The sequence below is a fragment of the Pseudopodoces humilis genome, chromosome 3 (genome assembly GCF_049639895.1).
Source record: "Pseudopodoces humilis isolate 2021_Gansu_Grassland_sample_001 chromosome 3, ASM4963989v1, whole genome shotgun sequence".
NCBI lineage: Eukaryota > Metazoa > Chordata > Aves > Passeriformes > Paridae > Pseudopodoces > Pseudopodoces humilis.
In genome coordinates this window covers 55235744-55259814 of record NC_142202.1, presented here as the reverse complement: position 1 = coordinate 55259814, position 24071 = coordinate 55235744, and the positions used below count along the sequence as shown (strand labels likewise).

At 40.5% G+C, this 24071-nt stretch overlaps 1 protein-coding gene across 1 annotated transcript in view; it reads right to left on the bottom strand.

Annotated features, from left to right (window-relative positions):
• Positions 1-24071, bottom strand: part of CNKSR3 (CNKSR family member 3) — a 57718-nt gene that overhangs the window by 6343 nt on the left and 27304 nt on the right. Inside the window, exons 3-12 of the mRNA XM_005518415.3 lie at positions 17070-17272; positions 15790-15877; positions 13220-13261; positions 11261-11380; positions 9471-9530; positions 6710-6778; positions 5904-6050; positions 4252-4376; positions 1623-1831; positions 1071-1160 (exon numbers count right to left, since the gene is read on the bottom strand). Of these exons, the coding sequence (XP_005518472.1) occupies positions 1071-1160; positions 1623-1831; positions 4252-4376; positions 5904-6050; positions 6710-6778; positions 9471-9530; positions 11261-11380; positions 13220-13261; positions 15790-15877; positions 17070-17272 (1153 nt within the window). The remainder of the gene's footprint in view (positions 1-1070; positions 1161-1622; positions 1832-4251; positions 4377-5903; positions 6051-6709; positions 6779-9470; positions 9531-11260; positions 11381-13219; positions 13262-15789; positions 15878-17069; positions 17273-24071) is intronic.

Here is a 24071-nt window from a genome sequence, read left to right as displayed (position 1 = left end):
AATATTACTCTGGCCAAGAGAAATTAATTTTACAAGTGAAGATGTAAGTACTTCCCTCACTGGTTTTGGCTAGTGATTCATGACATTCTCTGTTTTAACTCTTCCCTAGACACCTGACCAAATCATCTGCTGCTAAAGACATCCTACTGGACTAGGCAGGCCTTTGGTTCTGATCCAACACAGCTTAAATACAAGTCTGCAGTACTTAGGTATATTTCAAGCATTAAAAAAAGTCAACACAAAACCAAAGGTAAAAGCAAACAAAAAAACATACACACAAAAACCAGCCCTGCCACCTGGTGATCGCTCTGTAAGTATCCCTCCAGGTTGATGCCTCTCATTATCAAGTTCAACCTTTACATGAAAATAATAGAATTCGGCTTTCATTTTACCTAGAATTAGACATCAGCTTTCAGAACTGATTCCAAGAATAAACTAGTCATCCTTATTTCCCACTTTAACAGAACTCAAATAGTCTTTCAGATTCAAAAGAGAGTGGGAAGAGGACAGTGTGGGAAGTAAAAAAAAGCCATCCAACTGAACACAGAATGTTGTGAGCTTCTGTCTCTCCCCCACTCAGTGATGCCTGCAGAATATGTTCCCTTCTAACAGCAGTAGCAGTAATAAGCAGCTCCTAAAAGGCCCTACATTTTACGTTTTGTGAACAAACTTGCTTCTTCAACCTCCACAGTGAGCTAAACAAAGACTTAGCAAAAAAGTAGCTTTGTGATCAATTTTAAATGCAGTAGAAAGGGAAAGGGCCGTGTGCAAGAGCAAAATGCTGGACCTGTGCCATAAAGTCACAAATACAGATCTGCCCTAGTCATTCTAGCTTACTTTTAATGCTCACTACAAGTCTAAGGCAGAAGATTTGAGTCCCATCACTAAACAGCCTCAGAAATTTCAGTTACCATGTAGCATTTCCTGCTAAACCCAACAATGGTCACCTTGCATCAGTTCAACAATATGCAAATCATAATCCTCCATAATTCCTAATTTGAACACTTTCCTTAGTTCACCACCTCTCCTTTGGAGAGGAAGAGAGTGAAGGATAAAACCTAAAACCTTGCCTTTTCTCCCTGATCCTCGTGGCCTAGAGAAGGGCTCTGCAGCTCCTATCCAGCTTCCATCAGCAGGCATTGACAAAGGACGAGGTTTTCCTAGAGACAACATAGAATGTTATGAAAAATTACATAAAGTTAAGGAAACCAATTTTTAAATTTTTGCTTTTCCCAGTTAAACAAAGGGAGAGTTCAAATTGTAGTAAAAAGAATATTTGAAGATACTTCCACTGGTGATGTATAAGAAATCAGTGTGCTGAGATTAAACACCCACTCTCTTGCTCATTTAGAGAAGGAGTGGAGATAATGTTATAACCAAAACACACGTAGAGATGTCTTTCTGTAGCAGCAGACCCCAACTGAATTATATTTATTACAGAAATAACAGCATTTAAGAGAAATTATTTCAGATGTGGAATTTCAGATGTAGAATTTCACGCTCAGAATTTGTACAAATGACCTCAATATCAATCAAGTCTGAGAAGCAGTTTTTCAGGAGAGATCATTTGAGACTGATCAAAGCCCTTATCACAACACTGATAAAAAGAGGAATGAACTCACCATAGGACTGTGTTTTTTCTCTCATCTTGGCTGGTAGGATGTTTACTTCCACAGGATACCCAGGCAGCTGATCTGAATCAGCAATGGTAAACCTTCGCCTTCGGCTCTCCTGATCCAGAAAAGAATTGGGAGACTCGGCGCCCTTGGACCCAGGTAGTGGCTGGCTGCGTTTGTTGCCTCCTCCATACACAGAGCTCCCCTTTTCATCTCTGAAAGGACATGTCACTTAGTCAGTGGCTTGAAAGAGTTTAAAGCTACAGACATGAGTAGGTTTGAAAGATATTTCTAGCAGCAAGCCATGCTCGTGACAACTGGCATTGTGCTGCAAAACAAGCTGGAAAAAAAACCCCAAGTAAGTCAAGTGACAGAAGCCTTCATTATATTTAACTAGGAGAAAAGAAAGCTACCCCCCTCATGCTAATTCACTCTTAACAAGCCCATAATTTAACACACTGAGAAATGTAGAGGTTCCACTCCTGCAAAAGACTGATAAACGAGACCTTTCTGTCCTCAGGGCATCAAAGCCCCTGATTCACTGCCTGCCCAGTACGTAGTTGTGACTCGGAAGTGCTTCATAAATTTATCCATCTCTATCTGTGTAATGGTAACACCTATTACCTCCATCTGAGGGACTCTGCCTTTCAGTCATTGTAGGAGTCCAATAGCTGTCACTGAATATTTACCACCTTCTCTCTCACTCCTTGAGAGTTTCAGTAACAGATTCATAGTGTGTATGGGTGTGTATATATATATATACACACACACACATATATGATTTTGATTAAATTCTGCAAGAACTTTTGCAAGAGAAATACCCTTCAAGATAAGATTTGCCTGGGTTTTTTTCCACCTTCCTACATGTTACAGTCTTATTGCTTGAAGTAATTATTAGCCAAGTCGGGCATAAAAACATATAGCTGACTGTCTACACACACATACACATTCATAGCAGTCCCTGGACAGCACATCCCACTTGTCCAGCTCTCCAGCAACAACAATGCTAACAGCTCAGTGAATAGGAAGGAGCTATTTATGAAGATGCAGAGACCAAAATTGCACACAGGTGTTACAGCAGAAATGTATGTATGTACATGGAGAGCTCTCCTACACCACCACCATGTGGAGACTGTGCCATGGGGAAGGAAACCAAACACTGCTCTCTGACTCCCAGTGTGGAGCAGATGAGATCCCTACCAGGAAGGTAAGAAAACAGGATGATGGGGTGGGGAGGGAAGCAACTATCACAAAAATGCACCACAATTTCAAGAGAAAAGCAAAACATGCAGAGGTCTAAATAAATGGCCAAACAGAAGGCAAAAGAATTGTCCTTTCTCCACTTCCTGCCTGCCATAGCTTCTCACATTTGCTTTCTTTAAAACTCAAAGTCAAGATGCCTTTCTCTTTCATCATCCAAGTGACAAGTTTTACAGCTCATATTGCCATTTGCATCCTTTTCAACAGGGATTCAGGTCTAAAGGCATTTGAAGCTAAATATAATTTTGTGTCTCTTTAGGAAAGATAAACAAATTGAGCACATGGACATAATTCACCAACATGCTTGAAATGTAATAATTTGAAGAAAAAACTAAGGCATTCATCTGCTAAATCTGTATGCTTGTTATTATGCCAAAAGATTTAAATAATTGGGTTCTTTCATAAGACCTGAACATGTGTAACCATAAAAGCAAGGCAAGAGCACGTCAACGTGGGTCCAACTTCAGTAAAGAGACCCTACCTAAGCAAGCCCCACCTTCCAGTCCTGACCTGAAAACTGCAGTAATACCACCTCTGTCTCTGGATCAGCCCTTACATGGCAGGATGCAAGTGCTCTCCCACCCACAAGGCCTGCAGCAAAAGGTCACACTTTCTGTGTTGGGCTATCTACACGTAACCCAAAATGTCAGGGAAGGCCAGGAAGCACACCTGTCTTTCACATCTTGCCTGAAATCTCTTTTTTCCATCACATTCCCAGAGCAGCTGGCAGGGTTTTGGCATGAGTCAATATGGACTTGAGAACAAACAACAGCCAGCCTTACCATATACACCACTCCCCCTCCTGCTGTGTACACAGGTCTGCATTTTTACAGCTTACACCACAGGATAAAAAAATAAAAGTTGATGTATTGCCTCTCCCTTCCCTTTAGTGGGAACACATTTGTTTTAAACAATTTGCAAGTTTCAAGATTTAACGGGATAGGCATCATTTAACATGACATTCTTTTCTGTCCTAACTCCCACAACAGTTACTCAACTTGCTAAAAATGAAAAAAATCCAACAGTGAAAAATGTTAGGGACAAAAATTACTTCTTGCTGTGTGGAGCTGGATTTAAACCATGTCAGAAACATAACTCCACAACAAAATCAGAGATGGCATTGGTTTATGTTTTGGGAACAGCTCTGCTCTCTGTGGCACTAAATGATCTTCCAGCAGTAAAACCTGTTACAAACCTGGTAGTGTACACATTTACAGATAAGTAGAAGTAACCCAGCTCATTTAGGAAGCTAGAAGAAAGTTTGAGATCTGCAGCTTCCTCAAGCTAATCTGCACAGAGCTCTAATGGCAAGCCAGCTCAGACACAAGAGCAATGAAGGAGGTTTCTGTTCAGGGGTGCACGTTTGTTTGCATACCGAGGAGAGTACGGTACAGCTGGTGGAGGGGGTATGTACAGATCCAAAATGGCTGGCTTCTCTTTCTTCAGTGAGGTATCCACCGTGCCTTCTGGTGACTGAGCTGAAGCTGGTGGAGGGCTGGTCTGAAATGTTAAACAGTTATCAAACATCTGAACGTTCATTTATCATTCACAAAAAGGTAATTTAATAATCAACAGCATCATTTTCATCTCCTAGTGAACTACTATCTTTGTGATGTACAAACACTTTAAAAACTTAGAATCCACATTTTCCTCCACCCCCAGTCTTGGCTAGCTTTTCAGGGCCTCCCACAGAAGTCCTATCATGGGTAATGCATTGCTCAAGAATATTTTGCTCTTTCCAGTTCTATTTTTCCTGTAAATTCCACAGCCAAAAAAAGCAACTGAGACAAAACCACCTCTTCTATTTTTAGATGCATTAAAAGAATGCAATTTGTTAAGTACAGATACGATTAGCAAGCCTTGTGAAGCTGGCATATGCTACCTTTATTCCATACAATCCAACGCCTGGGGCATAGACAGGAATATAGTAAAGTTCACCACAGACTGGATCAATGGATGTAACTACGGCCAGGGAACCAAATTAAAAATAGATTTGGCATTGCTAATCTTTGCAGCTCACTTCTATATATTCTCAGCATCCTTCCAGGTTCCTGGCTGCCTAAAGGAGAGAAAAGGTGACAAAGACCCTTCTTCTCCAATCACTCCCTCCCCCAAGGAAATACTGCTGGGCACAGCCTATAAGCCAGCCCACCTCAGCTCCTCCCACTGGTAGTGCACGTCAGGCATGATGCCACAAAAACAGGACACACATAACAGGTAAAAGGAAGGAGAAACAAGTTGTCAACTATACATCTTCTACCCATTTTGAGAAAAATCTGCTTTCATGGAGACTTCTGATAGCCACCAGCACTTCACAAGTTTAAATTAACCCCACAGCCATAGGGAGACCTGTATCAGAACAGGAAGATGAGGGGGAACTCTCCCTGGCTTTATTAATTTCAGATAATTAGTTTAAATTCAGCTAGGTTGTCTGCAAGCATTAAGCCCTAAGTTTCCTAACACAACAAGCCATTCCTCAACATGGTTATTTAAGAATTACTAACATCACCTTCCTTGTCTGCCTTTTGCGTTTGCCCAACAACCAAATCTTATTTAAACTAGTAGTTTAAATAATTTCTTGAAAAAAACCCACTTTCTCACCCTTCACTGGACTAAAAAGAGGGCAAATATATGGAACAATCTTAAGTTATTTCAGCAAAAACGTATTACTGTGATAAATACAGAAAGCATTTATTTATTGCTCCATGCTGATGATGAATATCAGCAGTTTTGCCTCAGGTAAGTTCTCCCAGTGGCACACAGACTGATTAAATTATTCAGCACACCTAGTCCCTTTGTGTACCAAGAAGGCATTATCTGGTTGCAAGGAAAAAAAAAAAAAAAAGAAAAAGAGAAGAACATTTTCCCTTTTATCTAGGAACCATAGGAGGACAGCCATTTCACCTAACCTGCCTGAACCTATACTCAAACACGAGTACTTTGGGGCATTTCTGGGGTTTCTCTTTTTTCTAGCTTCAACCAAGGCATTCCCATCCCGAGGTCAGAGTGGAGCTGGCAGGCTCTCACCTGCACCAAGGGTGGTTTCCAGCGCAGGTTCTTCAGCGGAGCCGGAGTGAAATGAAAAGAGCCAGTAGGACGTTTCTTAAGCAGCAGCCTAACTCCAGCAGGATTCTCTCGCAGCTTGGCCACCAGATTTTTTAGTTGCCATCCAACCTGGAAGAGAATAAAGACATCTTTCATTCAGCATTTCTTTTCTGAAAGCAAACAAACAAGAAAAACCAAAATCCCCCAAGTCTGACTGTTTGTTTTGACATGAACCTAGAAGAGATAAGGGATTCAAAAAAGCTGTCTTAAGAATTAAAAAAAAAAATGGAAAGCTCTTTTTTTGAAAGGTTCTTTATTTTCTTTCCAAGTTCTCTGCTTCAGCTGTGAACTAAATACTGAGATATCGAGCAATGCTCTTTATACCTCAGTTCCAGTCCTAGAAGAATGCATGGATATACTCAAATTGACTAACACAGGGATTCACAGTGAGCCACTTTTGTCATGTTTCTTTCTCAAATTGAAAGGCATTGCTTAATGGGCAAAAACGTAATCATTACATCCAGGTTCCCAGATATTTGCAAATTATTGAGATGGGGGTGGGGGGGTTGTTTTTTAAAGCTCTTTATCTGGCATATAAACATGAAATACTGTATATTTATTTTATCAAAATATTGCAAAGAATAAAATTTGTCTTGAAAATAAGACGTTAAAAAGGGTCAGGCATTTCACCAGGAAAACACCAGAACTGCCTCCTGACTCCATCCATCCAGCCCCTGTGGTGCAGAGCAAGCATGAGGGAAGGTCTGTAATGCTGCCAGTTAACTCACCACAGTTTGCCGATTAACCTGGATCACTTCATCACCAGCGTGAATCTTCTGGGAGCGATCAGCAGGGGACTACAAAGATGAAAACAAGAGTCATGGGCTGCAGCAGGTCTCCCTCCCTCCCCTAACCACATCCACAACCTAAGTCAAAGGTTGCATCAGCAATGCTCTTCACTATATATCATTTTCACATCTGCTAATGACTTGAGAAATGCAAATTAATTAATCGAATTACTTATTTTTATACTGGGGGAACTAAAAGGGAAGAGAGAAGGCATAGCCTCCATCTGTTACAGGCCTAATTGTACTTAAGTCATGGGACAGTCTCCACTCTCCTTTTCCCTCCAGTTTGTACTATAGTTTGAGACAGTAATGGAAGAGGATTGACAAGGATTTGCATCCTACCACAACAACCATCTTAAACAGCTTTTAAATAAATGTGTATTTATTTTTAAAACTATATTAAGACTTTGAATGTACAGAACAAAGGACCAAAACCCCTCCAATCCACAAGACAGATCCTTTCCACTTTCCTTTTTTGTTTTCCAAAGTAAATAAAAGCTTCTGACTTTAATGTGAAACAGCTTGCCTGAATCACCAAAGTCAGCAGATAAAAATACTTGCATAGATAGGTATTTTTCAAATACCTATCTAATAATAATAATACACTTGAAAATTCAATTTCCTTGAAACAAAACCTAAACTCTGGGGAGCCGTTAGCAAGAAATGGATAAGTAAGTCAGTATTTAGATTTATCAACAGCTGGTGCAATGCACCAGCCTTTGCTGCAGTTATTTAAAACACTCTCACTGCTACAACACCCCAACTCCTACCAGCCTTGACAGCACACAGACACGCTACCTTGGTACATGCTGCACCCTGGTCACAGGACAGCAACTCCTCCCATTCCCCCCACCCCATGGGTAACCACCAGGCAGCAGGCCAGCTCTTCTTAGTGACTCCAGAACTAAGCACCGGGATTAAGGACTCCCTTCTCCACCTCATCACACCTTTAGACCTCAAGTAACTTTGTTATGAGAAAGAACTATAGAAATAAACAGTGCAACAAAGGAAGAAAGCATGGGGAATTTGTGGGAGGCTCCAGCTATCATGAGTAACCCCGTTTCTTCATTGTCGTCTTGCTTCCTCTGAGAGGAAATGCCTCTGTGGAAAGCTGCATACAGAGGAGTCAACCAAGATCATGAAAAAATGCTGGGACAGAGTCAAGTTTGTGAAAAACAAAGCTCATTTCAAGCTGTCCTTTGGGTGACCAACTGCTCATCTGAGGGAGGGTGGGGGACCCTTGCACAGAGAACTCCCGCAGCAAGTGACAAGTCACAGCACTGGGATCACATCGTGAGAACAGAGGAAAGAGCAAAGTTTAGCTCTAGGCAAACATGACATGCAAGGTCACATGTAGCATGGCACAACTTGGGAATCCTCGTGGCTGACTCACACCAAATGGACATCCCCAGTTCTTCCACTGGTCAGTACTGTCAATTCAGGGGTGCAGTTCCATTGCATTCCCATACACCAGCTCCTGGGGATAGCTATTAAAGTACCATTCCAAATCTAGCAAGAAAATTGAGCTAAGATCCAGCCTGGGTCCTCTAAATGGTACCACACTACCATAAGGTAATCAGTTGTTTGCAGATTTCTCACTTATCAAGTTCTGTTGCTCCAAAGGAAGGAGTTTCCCCAAAGGAAGAACCAGTGTTGATAACAAAAAACAGACACTTAGGTCAACACTCAAAGCTACAGAAGGAATACAGACACCAATTAAGACCTACATGCAGAAGCAGCTTGTCAGCAGTCAACATTGCATTCTTTTGCATTTATCAGATGTTAAAATTGCTGCACAACTGGACACAGTCTCTGTGGCAGATCCTACACAGAGTTATGTCAGGACAGTAGTATCAAAGCTATAGAAGTTTTCACTCTGCACTGCAAGCACAGATTTCTGCCCTTTCCTGACAGGTCCCTGGACCTGGCAGGGGAAAAATTAGAAACACTGGTTCTTTCCTATTCACAAAAAAGCATTGCTGGAAAAGCCAAGTTTCTCTGGTTTCTCTGCTCTTTTTTTTTTTTTTCCACTCATTCCTCCTGGACAGTAATAGCCTGTTTGAAAACACCACAGCGTCACCTGCCAGCCTCAGCTGCTGGCTAGAGGTCCACGCCTTCAAGGGCTGCCCAGAAGCCCTCAATAAACTCTGAGCTACAAAGAACTCAGTGTACAAATAAAACAAGGAACCACCTGCAGTAAAAATTAGTTGCCTCTCTTGCCAACTCCTTCCTTCCAGCTGACCACCCTTAAAGTCTTACTTGTTCATAGTCTTTTTACTCTGCAAGGTAATTTTGTCATGGGACAGCTCATTGATTTCATTACTCATTACTGAATTTAGCACACTACCACCTAAATGCTCCCATTAGGGGAGATTGCCTTTGCCAGTGGAAAGCAAATACATCCAAGACTTTGTTAAGCAAGATGCCATAAGAACTCAGAACAGCAGATACAGTAACCTATTAAAGCAATTACTTTAATGCCAAGCATTTGAACTAATTTGTGTACTTGCAGAAACTGGTTTCATCGGACTAACAGTAAAACATACAGGCACAAAATATTTACAAACTGTGGATAAACAAACTATGGATCACACAGTGCTTAAAGCAATAATGCCATGCAAGTCATGTCTAAAACAACAAAAAGTAGTAAGTCTAACTCAATCAAAGCTGCTGTCTGAGAATCTACATTTGCCTCACTTACGTTTTCTGTAGTTCCAGTAATTACATGCAATCCATCATAAGTTGATTTGATGTACATTCCCTAAACATTAGGAAAAAATGAAAAACAAGTTTAAAGGCAAATCAAACCACAACTTATCTGATTAAAACACCGTTGGCAACACACTCAAAACATTATTAAAACCAGTTAACAATTTGTATATTCTCCCTGGAAAAGTATGTAGTCTAATATTACAACACTCTAAACTTCTTCACAGATCACTTTTAGTGTATTTATTATAACATTTATGATGACTTAAAACACCTAGTGTATGGAATGAGACTTAGAAATGCTCTCTGATTGGTAATATCAAACACTGCTAGTTTTGCTGCCTTGTCAGTCCTTGGCCTTGAAAAGAGCTTTATTTCCTTACTACCCAGACTGCTCTAGAAAATTACAGGTTTTACTAGGTAGCCACCAGTTGTCTCCAAACAGAGCAGACACAGGTCTGACACACAGGTGGGCTACAAGTATTGCTGACATGTTCTTTTACAGTTTCTCTAGGTAAGTCAATACACAGACAGCCTCATAACCACAAGGCTTACATAAGCACTAAAAGTTCCAGCAGAGTATTTGTGGCTCTGTATTTTAATGCTGCGTGTGAACACAAGGACAAACTTGATGAAGTGGGTGTTGACTGTAAGACCACCAAATTAAAAATCATGAACAGGCTATTAACTAATAATTACAGATTTCCCACAGGAAGTGACCAGTACATTGATTTCATCATTTATGAACAAGTACATAACTACTTTTCCTTTCTGTATCTGTTGTTAGAAACACTCACACTGAGAAGTACTCAGGAGCTGAAAGCAGCTTAGCTGCCTGAAGTTACCACACTTGCTTTAAAAGTGGAAAAGTAGATGATCTTTTTGGCCCTTCCTCTCCAGCCAATTTTTCCCGTCAGTATCCAATGGGGTGCACCCACCTTTTTTCTTACTTCAGCCAAGCTAGACTGACTCTGCTTCAGTGTAGCTTGTGCATTAACAAAGAGGCTCCCATAATTTCAAGAATGCATGACTGATTCAGTCAAATCCACTGGTCTAGATAAAACTATACAGCACAGTAAGACTGTGCGGCTTTCTCTAAAAACATTAATTTCTCCTGCCTCCAGGGCTAGTGGTGAATACAAATACACCTAACTATTTAAATTCCCTCCAACTCATTCTAACACATCTGTTCCCTTGGCAGAAAAGCCACCAAGATTTCAAATTAAGTTCCTTATAACTAGCACTCATCTAAGCAGAATCCATTGAATGAACAGGAGTCAGTAATGACACATGGCCTCCAAACAGTTAAAATATTCTTGTTTTCCTGCTAACTGCAAACCTCCAAAATCTTCACATTCATCTCAATCTTGCTATAAACACACATAAAAAGGCATCTTTCAAAACACAAACATAATTTCTTCTTGTCTTCTCTCTCTCCCAGTCCCCCCTAGGAAAAAAGCGGTTGTGGTAACCTGAAAAAATACAGCTACTACCTTGCTTCACAAGCATTTATAAATTCTTCAGTATTCTGGTTAGCCCAGAAATCTTCAATAATTTAGAATCAGAAATTATATTTGGGATCAAGCCTTTTAATATGCACATCTGTCCCTGGCAGCCACTCCAACACATTGCCTGACAACTGACCTTTAGGGTTCCTTCTGGTGTCTCTTTCTTTTCCCCACAGGTTATCATTGGTTTTGAAATACCTTATTATAAATACACACTTGCACTGGCTCACAGGGATAGCTATAAAATACAGGACACTCCAGAATTGCTTCTTACCAGGCCCTCCCCAGGTTTAATGTTGGTTAAATGGACCTCCTCCAGACACGCACACTGGCTCATCAGGGGGTCTGTAGTTGATCGGATGGCTTTATCACAAATGCCATTTAAAGTCTTGGCCTGCAATGAGAACATACAAAAAAGAGTTAGGAAAATTCCCTCCTGACTTCCTCCTCTTCCAGTTTTCAAAAGATGTAAAGGAAATTAGTTCTAAAATCACTGAAATAAAAGAAACATTTGTACACATCTACTCTACAGCATGTTTACATCCTTACTGTAACACAGAAACAACCTGTTTCCATGAGTGCCACCCTACCATCACTAACCAATGCTGACAATCCTCTGTCTGAAAAAATAGACACAAAATATAGCAAAAAATTTTCTTTGGGGTTTGTTTGTTTTAACCAAAATTGAACTCATTAAAGTATGGAAACATTTTGATGATTCCTTGTGGAAACAATTGACAGTTTTTCATGTTCTGTATTTCTGCTATAAGAATACAACTGACCATGTGTCACAAAAAATGATGTGCTGGCCATTGACATATCTGCACAAAACCTTACAGCATAAGTTAGGACCATCCAGCACTTAAGTGCTTCTGCAGTACTTCTCCCCACTGTGCCTCTGAACTGACCTCCTCTGGAATGCTTACGCAGGCAAGGTTCATATTTCCTTTTGACCAAGACATAGCTGATCCTAAGCCAACATTATAACTAAAGCCTAATTCTGACCTTGGTGTGTATGTCAGTAAAGTTGAAAGCAGAATGGCTTTGCCTTGTACAACACGTAACTATCAGAAAGTCTAATTAAACATGAAAAAAAAAAAAGAAGAAAAAAGATGACAAAAAAATCTGAGCCCTCTCTACACTCACAAATTTCATTATGTCCCACTGTGTTTTCTGTCTTGACATCAGCTGTAGCAAGGCTGACACACAAAGTAGGTTACAAAATCCTAAAGGAGAGGGGAGAGAAGATAAGTACACAGTAAAGTAGTTAGGTAGTTAGGGAAACTGCAAAGTAAGTCACCTTCCACAAGGGGCTTGAATGCTTCAAAGCAGACACATGTAATTACAGAATGCGGGGGGAGCTATGTCATAGGAAGACATTGGTTTGGATTACAATGGTCTCTGGAAACAATAGCTCCAACGTCTTCTGTTTTGTTTTACGTCAGATTTATAGAGCAGCAATAAAATAAATCAAAACAATGCTTAAGTGTGAATGCGAGGAACTGCTCAAACAAGGGAATTCCAAACAACAATACCTACTTCCAGTGTGGGTGTGTGCAAATGGAAAAAGAAAGATGCAGAAAACTCCCTTTTACATGGTCTCTTTATTTATGAACAAAATTATTTTTAGTTATTGTGCTACTAAATTCCTAAGCATTTATGAGCTACCGGAAGGCCTTATCAAAGAGCACAGCCTGGTTCATGTCAAAAGCAGGAAGCGATGATTAACTGTTACAAAATATAAAAAGCATTCCATTACACTCTGCATTTGGTCACAAGGCTGCTTCAAACAGCCCTAGAAACTCAAGCTCAAGTACAGAGCCAGAGCTTCAGTTCTGTGGCAGGGCAGTTCTTTTACATGAAGAAGGATAGTAAGGCAGAGCGTCTGCTTATTAAGGCGCTAAATGCACTTCACAGGCATAACTGGTTTCTTTGGCCTGTGATCATTCTGCAGTGCTAGTCCTCCCTTGAAAATCTGAGGTTAAATTCTCTCAGAAATATAGCTGTGTAATGAATCTTTAAGGAATACTTGCTACCAACGCATACTATCCATCTGTTGCAATTTCAATGATTCCCTCTACAGTAAGGAATATTCACAAAACAAGTCATAGTAATGTTTACTTGCATGATATGCTTGTGCATTTGGGACTGAAAGCTGTTGTCAATACAGCCAGAAGCAAACGAAATGAATGTGAATGCGAACAGCTGAGTTTCAACAGAAACATAAACTTACCACAGTCTGGACTTTATCTTCCATGTCAGCCACAGTGCAATCCTAAAAATAAAACAAGAACAAAACCCCTAAATTAACCAATAAACATGGCAACAAATCATCTCTGAAAACTCTGCAAAACTTCCATTTTAACCTCAAACAGAAACAGAGTTATTCATGCTGCAGGGATTAGTCAGATTAGTTTCACTCAGTAGGGCTCAAAAGGACTGTTAAGCAACTATTTTCTGGCCCTGGTAGAAAGCAATAATAAACCTTGAAAACTAAGAGAATGTGGGATTCAATTACAGCAGCTGACTTTTCCAGAAGAGCAGAACCCGGCACAATTAAATCAGATTTTCAGAAGGCCAGACAGATGTGCTTGCCTTACACTGATAAACCCCAGCTCAGGTACTCCTCTGCCCCAGGCATCAAAATGGATCTAAAGCGTACTGTTAAAAATAGAAGGGAAAGTGATTTGTTTGTTTGGTTTTTTTTAAATATGCTATCAATGACATTCCTGAAGGGCAGAGGACTGGCACACAAGGCATTATTTACACAGCCCAGGTATAAAAGTCTTTGAACTGAAACAAACTCTTGTAAAAATCTACAGAAGTCATCACTGTTTTCTGCAAGAAGTGCTGAACTGGAGAATGGTATTATATTCTCAGACAAAAAGTTAAAACAGCACATAAATAATAAAACAAGGTTTACAATATCTACAAGGAGAAAACTCCCAAGCATTTTAACAAGCTTAAGAAGGAGTCATGTTGGAGAAGTTTTTGGAGGACTTTCCCCTGCTTTTCTCTGCTAAATACATCTGCACAAATCAATAGAAAATTCCATCTATCATCATGCAGCCAAAATGCTCAATATTGCAAAGTCCTTCTGCTCTCACTCTGTTCTGCTTATACTGCTTATTATTTCAGCCCTAAAGTTTGACATGGAACTTGAAGTGGAGTAAAATCCTGACCTTGAATCTATATAGCTATCATCAAAGGTAAACTAGAATCTTATTGCATTCTTGCCTTGCTTTATTATGATATGCTTTTATGCATCAGTTATGATTATGCAGAGCAGTATTGGTTCCATGAGAGCCACTCTGGCCTCTTCTTCACCATTAGAACCAACCACTTGTTTCTATAGCCTATCCCTTAATAAGAAATACTTTTGAAGTCTAAAAACCCTCCTAAAGATTTTTACTGCATCTCTTTTACACATCAGCGAACACCTTCAGACTATTCTAGCATATGTGCCCTGTCCCAGGGTAAAAACCGTGTTGGTTGGTTCTTCCCCCATTAATGCTCTTCTCTAAGCACCAAAACCATCTTTTATTATAGCTCATATCAAACTGGCAGAGAAGTAGTCTGACATTTTTTTTACAGGGTAGTATTCACAACTTCCATTCCCCTGCCATCAAAGGCTGATCTAACAGAAAGATTAGACACCATTTTTAGCAGTTTTATTAATACATTCAGCAATCTCCTATCTCAGTTCCTGTAGCACTCTTGGGTGAACACCAGCTGCTGCTAGAAACACGTTCTGTTCCACTGCAGAGTCTGCACATCTGTAGCTGTAAATCACTGAGCTCGTGCAATTGCACATGGTGCTCCCCAGCAAGAAGGGCATTGAGCAGCAGGCATGTGAACCCTGGGGTATCCAGACACCAGCCCTTCACAATGACACAACTGACACAATTAGGTGGCATCACAGCTTGACAGCTCAGGATGTTTCTGTCCTTTGACATCATCCCTTCAAGCATGGGGACAGAATCACCCATGTCACAGGGCATGGTCCTCCACAGAGCTCAAACATTATATGGGCACAGAATAATGGTCATGGCCAAGTCACTGAGGTGTGCACACAGTGCTTCACAGCCACAGCAGTGCCATGCTCTCAGAACAGGCTCAAAAACAGGCAGCATTATTCAGAGAGCAAAATTATGTCAACTGCCAAGATTAACACAGTTGTCCTTTTAGCTATTATGTGTACAAGCACTCATCATACAGCTGGTAAATTAAAGTTTTGAAAAATATTCTGGTCTTGCAGTAGTGGCAGATGCAGCCTGGTTAGTGGGATCTGTATTATAAAGGTGGCAGCTCCTTCCATTACATGCATTTCCCATTTGATGGCTAAAACATCCTGCATGGGACAACATTTATGGAGTCTGCAAACATAGGTATAAAAACCAATGGAGCCATATTTTTGTTTAGAGTTAGCACTGATAACTGTTTTTCAATGTGCTGCTTGGAATGTGAAAATCTTCAAATGCAGATCAACTATTTCAAAGACTAACCCTCTTTCCAGTAAAGCTCAAGAAAATAAGAGTAGACTTTAAGCTGTAGTCACTTAAGATACAGACAGCAATACCAAAATTGGTAATTAAATTGAAGGGCAGGGGGAACAACAGAAAAACCCCACAACTCAAACACAGGCAACTGAAATTCACTTTAATGGATGTTGAAAGTTAGAAGTAAGCTCTCATTCCCAGAACTGCCTTTCATTAGCACTCAGCACAAAGCAAGCACATTACTTCCCCAAACACCCCCTTTCCTTCCCTTTTGGAAAGCAGAGAGGAAAAGAAATCAGCTGACCTTTTGAACAGTAGTAGTGAGGTCCAAGCAGAGCTGAATGATTCTGTTCTTCATTGACGAAAAGTCAGCAATACCTGTAAATGGGGTCCTACAACAAGAGAAAATTCCCCTTAGATTGGAGGGACATCCTTCTCCCATCCTACCTTACCAGTAAGGAAGAGCATATGAGAGTAAGTGCTGCAACTCTGACATTGACACAGGTGTGAGGATAGTTTTACAATGTAAATATTCCTGACTCCACTCTTGCAACAAAAGTGGGAATTTTCTAGCCCTGTCCTTGTGTTTACCAGTGAGTAGATCTCCAACTTCCTGATTGGAGAAGGAAAAAACAATTCTCCAAAAGAAGAAAAATAGATTTTCACATTTTACACACAGAGGTACAGTGAGACTTAGAGAAGAATCATTACAGGTCACCTTTAGGGCCTGTAGAGACCTACCTCTGACCTTTCAGACAGCTGCAAAGGCTAGGAGAGGAGTTGAGAAATCAGCATAACAGGCTTGGAAAAGGACAAGCCAGCAATTTTGATGACTGTGAGTTACAGAAAAAAAATCAGGGTGAGCTGCCAGCAACCGAGAGGAGTGGACCAGGTGAGAGGCACAAAATGTTAGCATCACTGCCTGGACACAGATCACCTCCTTGCATGAGAGGAGGATAAAGGATAAAAGTGCTCCTTGATGCTGGTCCCTGTGCAGTTATTCTCCTAACTTTCCTTCTCAGGAAAGACAGCAAGGGTTTTGAGAATTTTTGTTCATCTGTTATCATGGACTGCACCTGTGCCAGCACCTGACCTACTGCAGCTGTAACAAAATAACTCTGGCTCTTTTTGGACACAAAAACAACTAAATAAGACCAAAAAAAAAAAAGAGAAAATGAAACAGCAGAATGATAATCTCTCCCACTGCTCAGTTTTCAAATCACACAGCTAATGTCATGATTTCAGCAGAACATTAAAAAATCTTTCAGGAAGGGACCTGCCAATGACAAGTAATTTAGAAGCTGGGAAAACAGTTTGTATGAGAAACTGATCTAAAAGGGAACACCCATACTTTAATAAATACCAGTTCAAGTGAAATATTAACAGTTTTATTGGTTTTAGCAAGAGCAGAAGTGCAAGAATAGATACCCTAGGTTAAATTTTTCCACTAGAGGTCTTCTAGCAACACCAAAAAAAAGGAGTCAGTGACATCAAGATCTTTTCACCCAAGCATCTAGGAAAGGCCCCACAAAGAGAAGCAATTCATTTGAGCAGCAAATTAAAATATAACCATTTTATTCTTACCTGTCCAACCAGGCAAGCAAGGCTTTAGCAGCACCAATAAGCTCTACAACAGAAGTAAGGAATTCATTGGGGGGCTTGCGAGAGGTATTTCCATCATAATTTGAACTTTTCCTACGGCTGCTGATGTAGTTTTGCAGATTGTTGGATGACCCTCGCAGCTTGAGAACCAGATTCTTCATATTGTCTGTTTCAAGGCCATAGTTCTGCAAGGAACATTATTAAGCTTGATAAATATCCTTGTTGAGTTCTCCTATTTATTATAAAACAAGTTAAAAGCTCACATGGGATGAAAAGTCTTGACAATTTGCACAACTTTCTCATGGTTTTTGGCAAAAATGCCTTCAAGTATTTGTTCTACTCTATAGCCAGTAAAGAATACTTTTTTGGGTGCCAAACCTCAGTTTCTGTCATTAATGAGATTTAAGGACACTTTTTAATGAGAATAAGGTCCTAATGTCCTAATAGATATAATTTACTTGTAAATAACTGGATTGTGTTGTTTGTGTTAAAGAAGAGCAAGCATTTTGTTTTTCTTAAAACATATTCTATCCTGTGGTAAATAAACACTGAAGTAACATTTCATTCACAACTCAAGAGAAGTTAAATCTGGTAAGAGATGAAAACATCAACAGGAAGCAAATGCAATTTTGCAATCAAAAGTTTGAGTAAATATTTAGATCACCAGTTTTCAGTAACTGCACTCCTTGGCTACAATAGTGCAATTATTTGCAAGTTTGAGAACAGTGGTACATCACAACACATCATGCATGGTGATTAAACTAATTTTTAGACATCATATTTTTCATTCATTTACAAAGCCTAAAAATAAGAAAAGTCTTGTTTATAACTTCAGCTTTATAAATTCAAATTCATACTTTTTTTGAGGAAAAAAAAACAAACCCCAAAACAAGAAAAAAAATCACTCCCACCAAAACAAAACAAACACACAAAAATACAAGAGAGTCCTGCCCTTTACTATTCTTTTGCTGTTACAGATTCCTGCAAGTAACCTTCAGGTTCCATAGTTCAGTCTGATATACTCCCTACTCTTTCTGCCTTCCTACTCGAAAACCTAAACCAATTAAGGCAAATTTTAATTCCGTTTGATTCCTAGTTTCCAGGAGTTCCTAATACCTCCACTCAGGATCACCATTCAGGCTGAAGGGAAGCTTCAGAGGTCTCAGACCAACCTCCTGCTCAGAACAGGCTCAGCTGTAAGCTCAGAGCAACTTATTCAGAATTTTATTTTGTCAGATCTTGAAAAACTCCCAAGACAGAGTGCACAACCTCTCTGGACAGCATGATCCACCTGGTCTGACTGTCCTCAGAGTAAGAAAATGTTTCCTTATATCCAGCCTGAACCTCTTGTTTCAAGTTCTGCCAGTCACAGCCCAACTCTCATCCTGACAGCTGCTCCCCACCATGATGGGTGCTGGGGATCTGCTGTTGGGCCTCCCTGGAGCCGTCTCTTTCCCAGGCTGAAGAAGTCCCAATCCCTCAGCCTCTCCTCAATGGCAAGTACTCCAGCCCTGACCAAGCTGAGAGCCCTTCACTGAGCTTGCTCTGGTCTCCCTGTACCTTTGCTGTACTTAGGGGACATATTTACACTAAGGAGTGACAACTGAAGGGTGCTAAACACCTCCACCTCCCACTCCTATTAATGCAGACCAGGATGCTGCCAGGGCACAGTGCTGGCTTGTAGCGCCATTCCCTCCAGGGTGAAGTATCTGTAAAACAGGCTGGAATATTTCAGATTAAGTCATTTACAAAATGTAAGAATCCTTGACCCGAAGAAACACAGGCCTCCAGTGTATGGAGAGGTTTCAGCTACACAGCTACCTTTAAAATACTACTACCTCCTATGGCTAAGATCCCAGTGGGTTTAAGTTACACAAGTGCCTCCGTCCTCCACCTCAAGGCTCTTGGCAAGGAAATACCCTTAAAGTGCAGCCAGGAGTAGGGGTTGAAAGGATATGTCCAGTTTTAAAAAATGCCACTGTTGCAACAGCAAAGGATATCCTTATATTTTCCAGGATCCCAGAAAGGGAAAGATCTGGATTACTAAACAACTTTAAAGTACTTGAACACTGTGATGTGTGAACTTACCACCTTTTAATTCTAAGAAAAACAACAAAAAACCACACACACAAAAAAAAAAAAAACCAAACCAGCATCTCAAGAGCATTATTTGGATGTATTTCTTACAGTTAGTTTTGTTGGTCCATTTTTGAGGGAATGACCACAAAAAAGTAGCCACATATCAGAAATCCTCCCCTTAAAGAGGGGAGCTAGAGGACACTGATACCCTGCTTTCATAAAGGGACAGAAAACAGAAAATATTTTTTTCTGTGGAGAGGTATAACCACTTAATCACTCTGATCAGAACTTGAGAGTTTTCAAGTAATTAAGTATCTCCAGATTTTTCTTTTTATGATTCAGATGCAGAAGCTCTGCCAATCACCTGTGGGTACTTAAGATTAGAGGTGGCACCAGCCACCTCACCATTTAGGAGGACACGTGTTGATATACCAGGTAAGATTTTGGGCTTGACCTTGAAACATTCACATACCCCTTATCATACCTCTTTCACCTTATTTATACCATGGGTGAGTCTGGTGTGACTCTTCCAGTTCAGGTATTTTTTAAATAATTCTGTCAAGTAGTTCTCAGTTTTCAGGGTGACTTCAATACAGGTGCTGCCTCTAGGGATTCAGGGGCTCCAGCTCATAACCACAACTGGTGTCCCCAACAGAGAGCACATCAAGAGCACATCACAGACAAGCTCTAAGTCACTGCTCTGAGCTCTCCTACAGGCTCTACAGAGTGCACCTCCACTTCTAAACCAGCAGTTTATGCTCCAGGAAAGGTCCTGACCAAGCACCACACCTATCCAGCACAACACAGGGTATGCAGCTCTTGAGTACCAGGACACCAAATTGGACAACTGTGGATCAGCCTGAGTGGATGAACTACCCCAGAAATAGGAGTCATCAGTCCAAGCCCCCCCTGCTCCACCAGTCCCCTTACTGTCTGCTCTATTACACAGAAAGCATTTTGCCCCTTCACCCGATATAGCAATGCTTCTATCCAAGCTGAAACTCTCTTCACCAGCTCTCACATCACCAACTATTCTACCTCCTTCAGTTGCAACGTCCACTCTGTTGGGAGGGTTGGCCTGGGGACCTAAACAATACAAATGAATCTAATCCTCTTGGTTTAGCTCCCTGAAGTAGCTCACTTCAGGGTCAGGTGAGTACAAGCACAAAGGGTCACTAATCAGAGGACAGGAGGGGGTGGAGACAGCAGCTCACTTGGATTAATTTAACTTGTCATAGAACTGTAGCCCCAGCTCAGGACAGATAGGAATGTTGATACTGTGGCAGCACACCAAACAACCTTCACAGTGACACACAGCTGAAGTGCAAAGCTTAGCAGGCTTTTCTGGAAATATTTCCACAGGACTAAGGCTACAAGAGTTAACAAGTTATTATTTTAGCAACCAAAAGGTTTTAGATGTTGCTCATGAACCAAAGAAAAGGTTACATTTTACTATCACTCCCAATTTTAAACATCAAAGTTGTTTTAATCTAAACACAGGCTGAAGCAGCCAGCGGTCAAGAGCACCCTATGTCAAACATTCCCAGGCTATTACTCATTAACCTGGGAAGCCACATGCAGGCCTGGAGGAGAGGCAGCACCCACACGTGCAGGAGAAAGCACATGAGCTCGCTCCTGCTAAACTCCATCACAATTAATGAGAAAAAGTAATCTGACCAAATAATGGCTCAAGGTCAGGCAGCCAACATAACAAAAAAAAACCAACCAAACAAACAAAAATTTTAAGAACCATAGCTAGCTCAAGTCAAAAGAGCAGAGCAGTTGTGTCAGAGCTGAACTGGGCTACTGCCCAGGGACACGGACACTCCTCTTTCACAGCCATGTTCACATGCTGCAATGTGATGACTTGGACATCCTGGCTGTTTGAACTGAAAATCTGCTCTGGAGAAAAAAAAACAAATAAAACCAGTTCAAATGCTTGCACAAATGCTGGTCCAACTCACTGCAGGCCTATACAAACATTTGAATTAACACAAGGTATGGTCACAGTCACCCATTCTTGCTCTTTTCCTTGTAAAAAAATATATTCTAAAAATACCTCTGGAATAGCAAATTTCCTAATAAACAACACAAAATTTGAAGCCACTAAAAAACCTAAAATCTTATACAGTAGTGTACAGATATCTTTTGACAATGATTAGGACCTAAAGGGTAAGTCTTCACGTATGCATTGTTCTTTTCATGTTATGATGCTATATTTTGTTACACTGTAAATATGCTGGCAGAACATTACCACCAGAAAAATTATCAAATGCACACCTATGTCTTTTTTCGGCTTATGGATTTTTTTCAGGGTGTGGGGTGTTTTTTTAATTGTATATAATTAGTGTCTCTTTATTCTAAACCTCAAGAAAAATCCACTGCTTTTTTGCTTCCAAAGTCTCCCATCATACAGTGTGGGCAAAGATTCAGAAATCATATCCAAAGAACACATTGAAAGTGAAAATATTTGCATAGTTTCTTGCTTGCATTGTTTGATATTGATTAAGCCCTCAAAAGCTTGTTTTTTGTCCCTACTTTTGTGGTTTGAAAAGCAAAGTTATGTATGTCTGTTCCCCCCTCTCAAATACTTTCATCAACAAAGAAACGATCTTTCTTCCACCCCTTCCTCCCTCCCCACAACAAGCAGTACTTTCAACAAAAAAGCTGAAATACTCAAGTTGATGATTTTCTTCCCATCTTCAGGGGGAATTCAGGTCCTTTGATATATCCTCTAAACTCCTCAAATAAGTCCTGAACACCTGTTCAGAAAACTCTGATATACCAGCTCAAGAGCAACAGAAATGTGCTCATCCCAGTCTACACTCCCCTGCTTGACTCTTCAAGATGCTGCATATGCAGCCTCTGCTCTGAGGACATGAGGACTGCTTCATCACCAAAGCAGCAGAGAAAGATGTATTAATTTATTTTTCACACCAGAAATTTCCAGACATATTTTTAGCTCGTTGCTGCCAAATAGTACTTAACCCCTAGAAAAAGCAAATTGAACAATCAGGTGCATTTGGTGTCCTTTCTCAAGGCAAGAACTACGTTCACACTCAATATATTAAGTGGCTGATCTGAGGCCAGAACAAAGGTCTGTATGATGAATTCTTCAAAAGAGATACTGCAGGAGAAAGATGTTCCAAAGAGAGCTTCCTCACTGTCTTTAGAGCCAAATTGTTCCTGTGGTGTGAGGGAACCAAAGCACTGATCTGAAGGAAACTCAGCTGGGAAACTGCCAAGGCAAAACTAGATAAAAAGGGAAATTCTTGGGAAGCCCAGGACTGGGAAACCACCAAAACCCCCTCTTCAGCCTTTCTCCGCCAAGAATGACAACCTTTCAAAGAGAGACATCAGGTTGGCTCAGCCAATGACACATTTCCACAGTATGTACTGACAGCTTAGTGGGTGTGGCAGTGAGCTCAAAAAAGGGGAACAAAAAAAAAAAAAAATATAGTTCCTTTGCTTAAAAGGCCCCAAAAGTTGGAGAAGTGTCAGCAACAAAACAACTACTAAATGGTCCCACTTTCAAAGAACTAATGCAGGTGGAATCAGGAAACCTCTCTCCTGCACAAAAAGAAGAAACAACAAAAAAATAATTAGCTGTCACTAGCATTTAGTACCTGCTTGGAAACAAAATCAGTGGTGATTCGATGCAGTTTCAAAAACTCAAGGGAACAGGTATCAAGAAGGTGGCAAAGGGCATACTGAAAACACAGGAATTCTCCCTTCACTTCTTAAAAAGGGAACAAGCACATTTCAGCTGTAATATGCAGTATCTGTCTAATGCATTAACTTGACCTGCATTTCACAAAGGATTTCCAGAAATGGGTCTGAGGTCAAAACTTTTGTCTGCAAAGGAAATGAGAAGGAAATTGTAGGAGATAAAAGACAGCTTTACATTCTGGCAGTTGTCCAGCTTTGTTCACTTTATTCTAATATTTTTAAGAGAATAAAAAAGTGCCTTTGGGGATTGCCACATAGATTACTTCAGTCAGGACCATATACACAATATACTACATTTACTAAACTCACCAGTCCCCTGCACTTGCCCAACAAGCTCCTTCCCGCACCATGAACTGCTTCTCAGTCTACTTACATTCTTCTATTTGGTTTTCAAGTTAATGTTAAAAAATTTTGGTAAATCAAATCCCTAAAGGAAATAAAATGTCTTTCAAGTATAAGAGTAATTCTTTGAGAAACATTTTAGATTGTTTAAAGAGATTTCATTAAATGTTTATTTCAGTACAATTTGCTCCAAAAGTTGTGGAGTAGGAACACCCCCTGCAGCACCTCTCTGAAGCAAATGAAGGACATACCATACAGGCAATAAAGACTCCATTTTAAGAAGCATACACTCGCTGCTGCAAGCCTTGCCTAATGTAGGGAAGCCAGGCCAGCGCTGGCCAAGGAATCATCAGGCAGGCTTTCCCACCCTCCTCCCTGATGTAATTATATATACCTCTGGTGCCCATTACACTGCACTACATCGAACAGGCCTTCAAGACTGTGACCAAACTATGGACTTTAAATAAAGCCTCCGCTAGAGTAAAACAATCCAAAATATATTTATTCTTTTCGGAGTATTTTTGTTTTCAAAGTATCTGCAGTTACATATCAGGAGCAGGACAAAGGAACAGCTTAAGCTCTGAATCCAATGAAGAGTTCAGCTAGACTGTAACTGAGGTGGCTAAACACCCCTCATCTGAAGAATTAGTTTTTCTTCACTTCCTAGGTTTGCTACAGAATTACCCTAAACCCATTTCAACTAATGTGAAGAACTTCTAGCACCTGTCATTTCAACAGTGTGCCTTCTGTCTTCTGAGACAAACTTCTCACTAACAGGAGCCACAAGATCTAACAATGCCACACAGACAACTTCTTCCTTTGGAAGTGCAACCA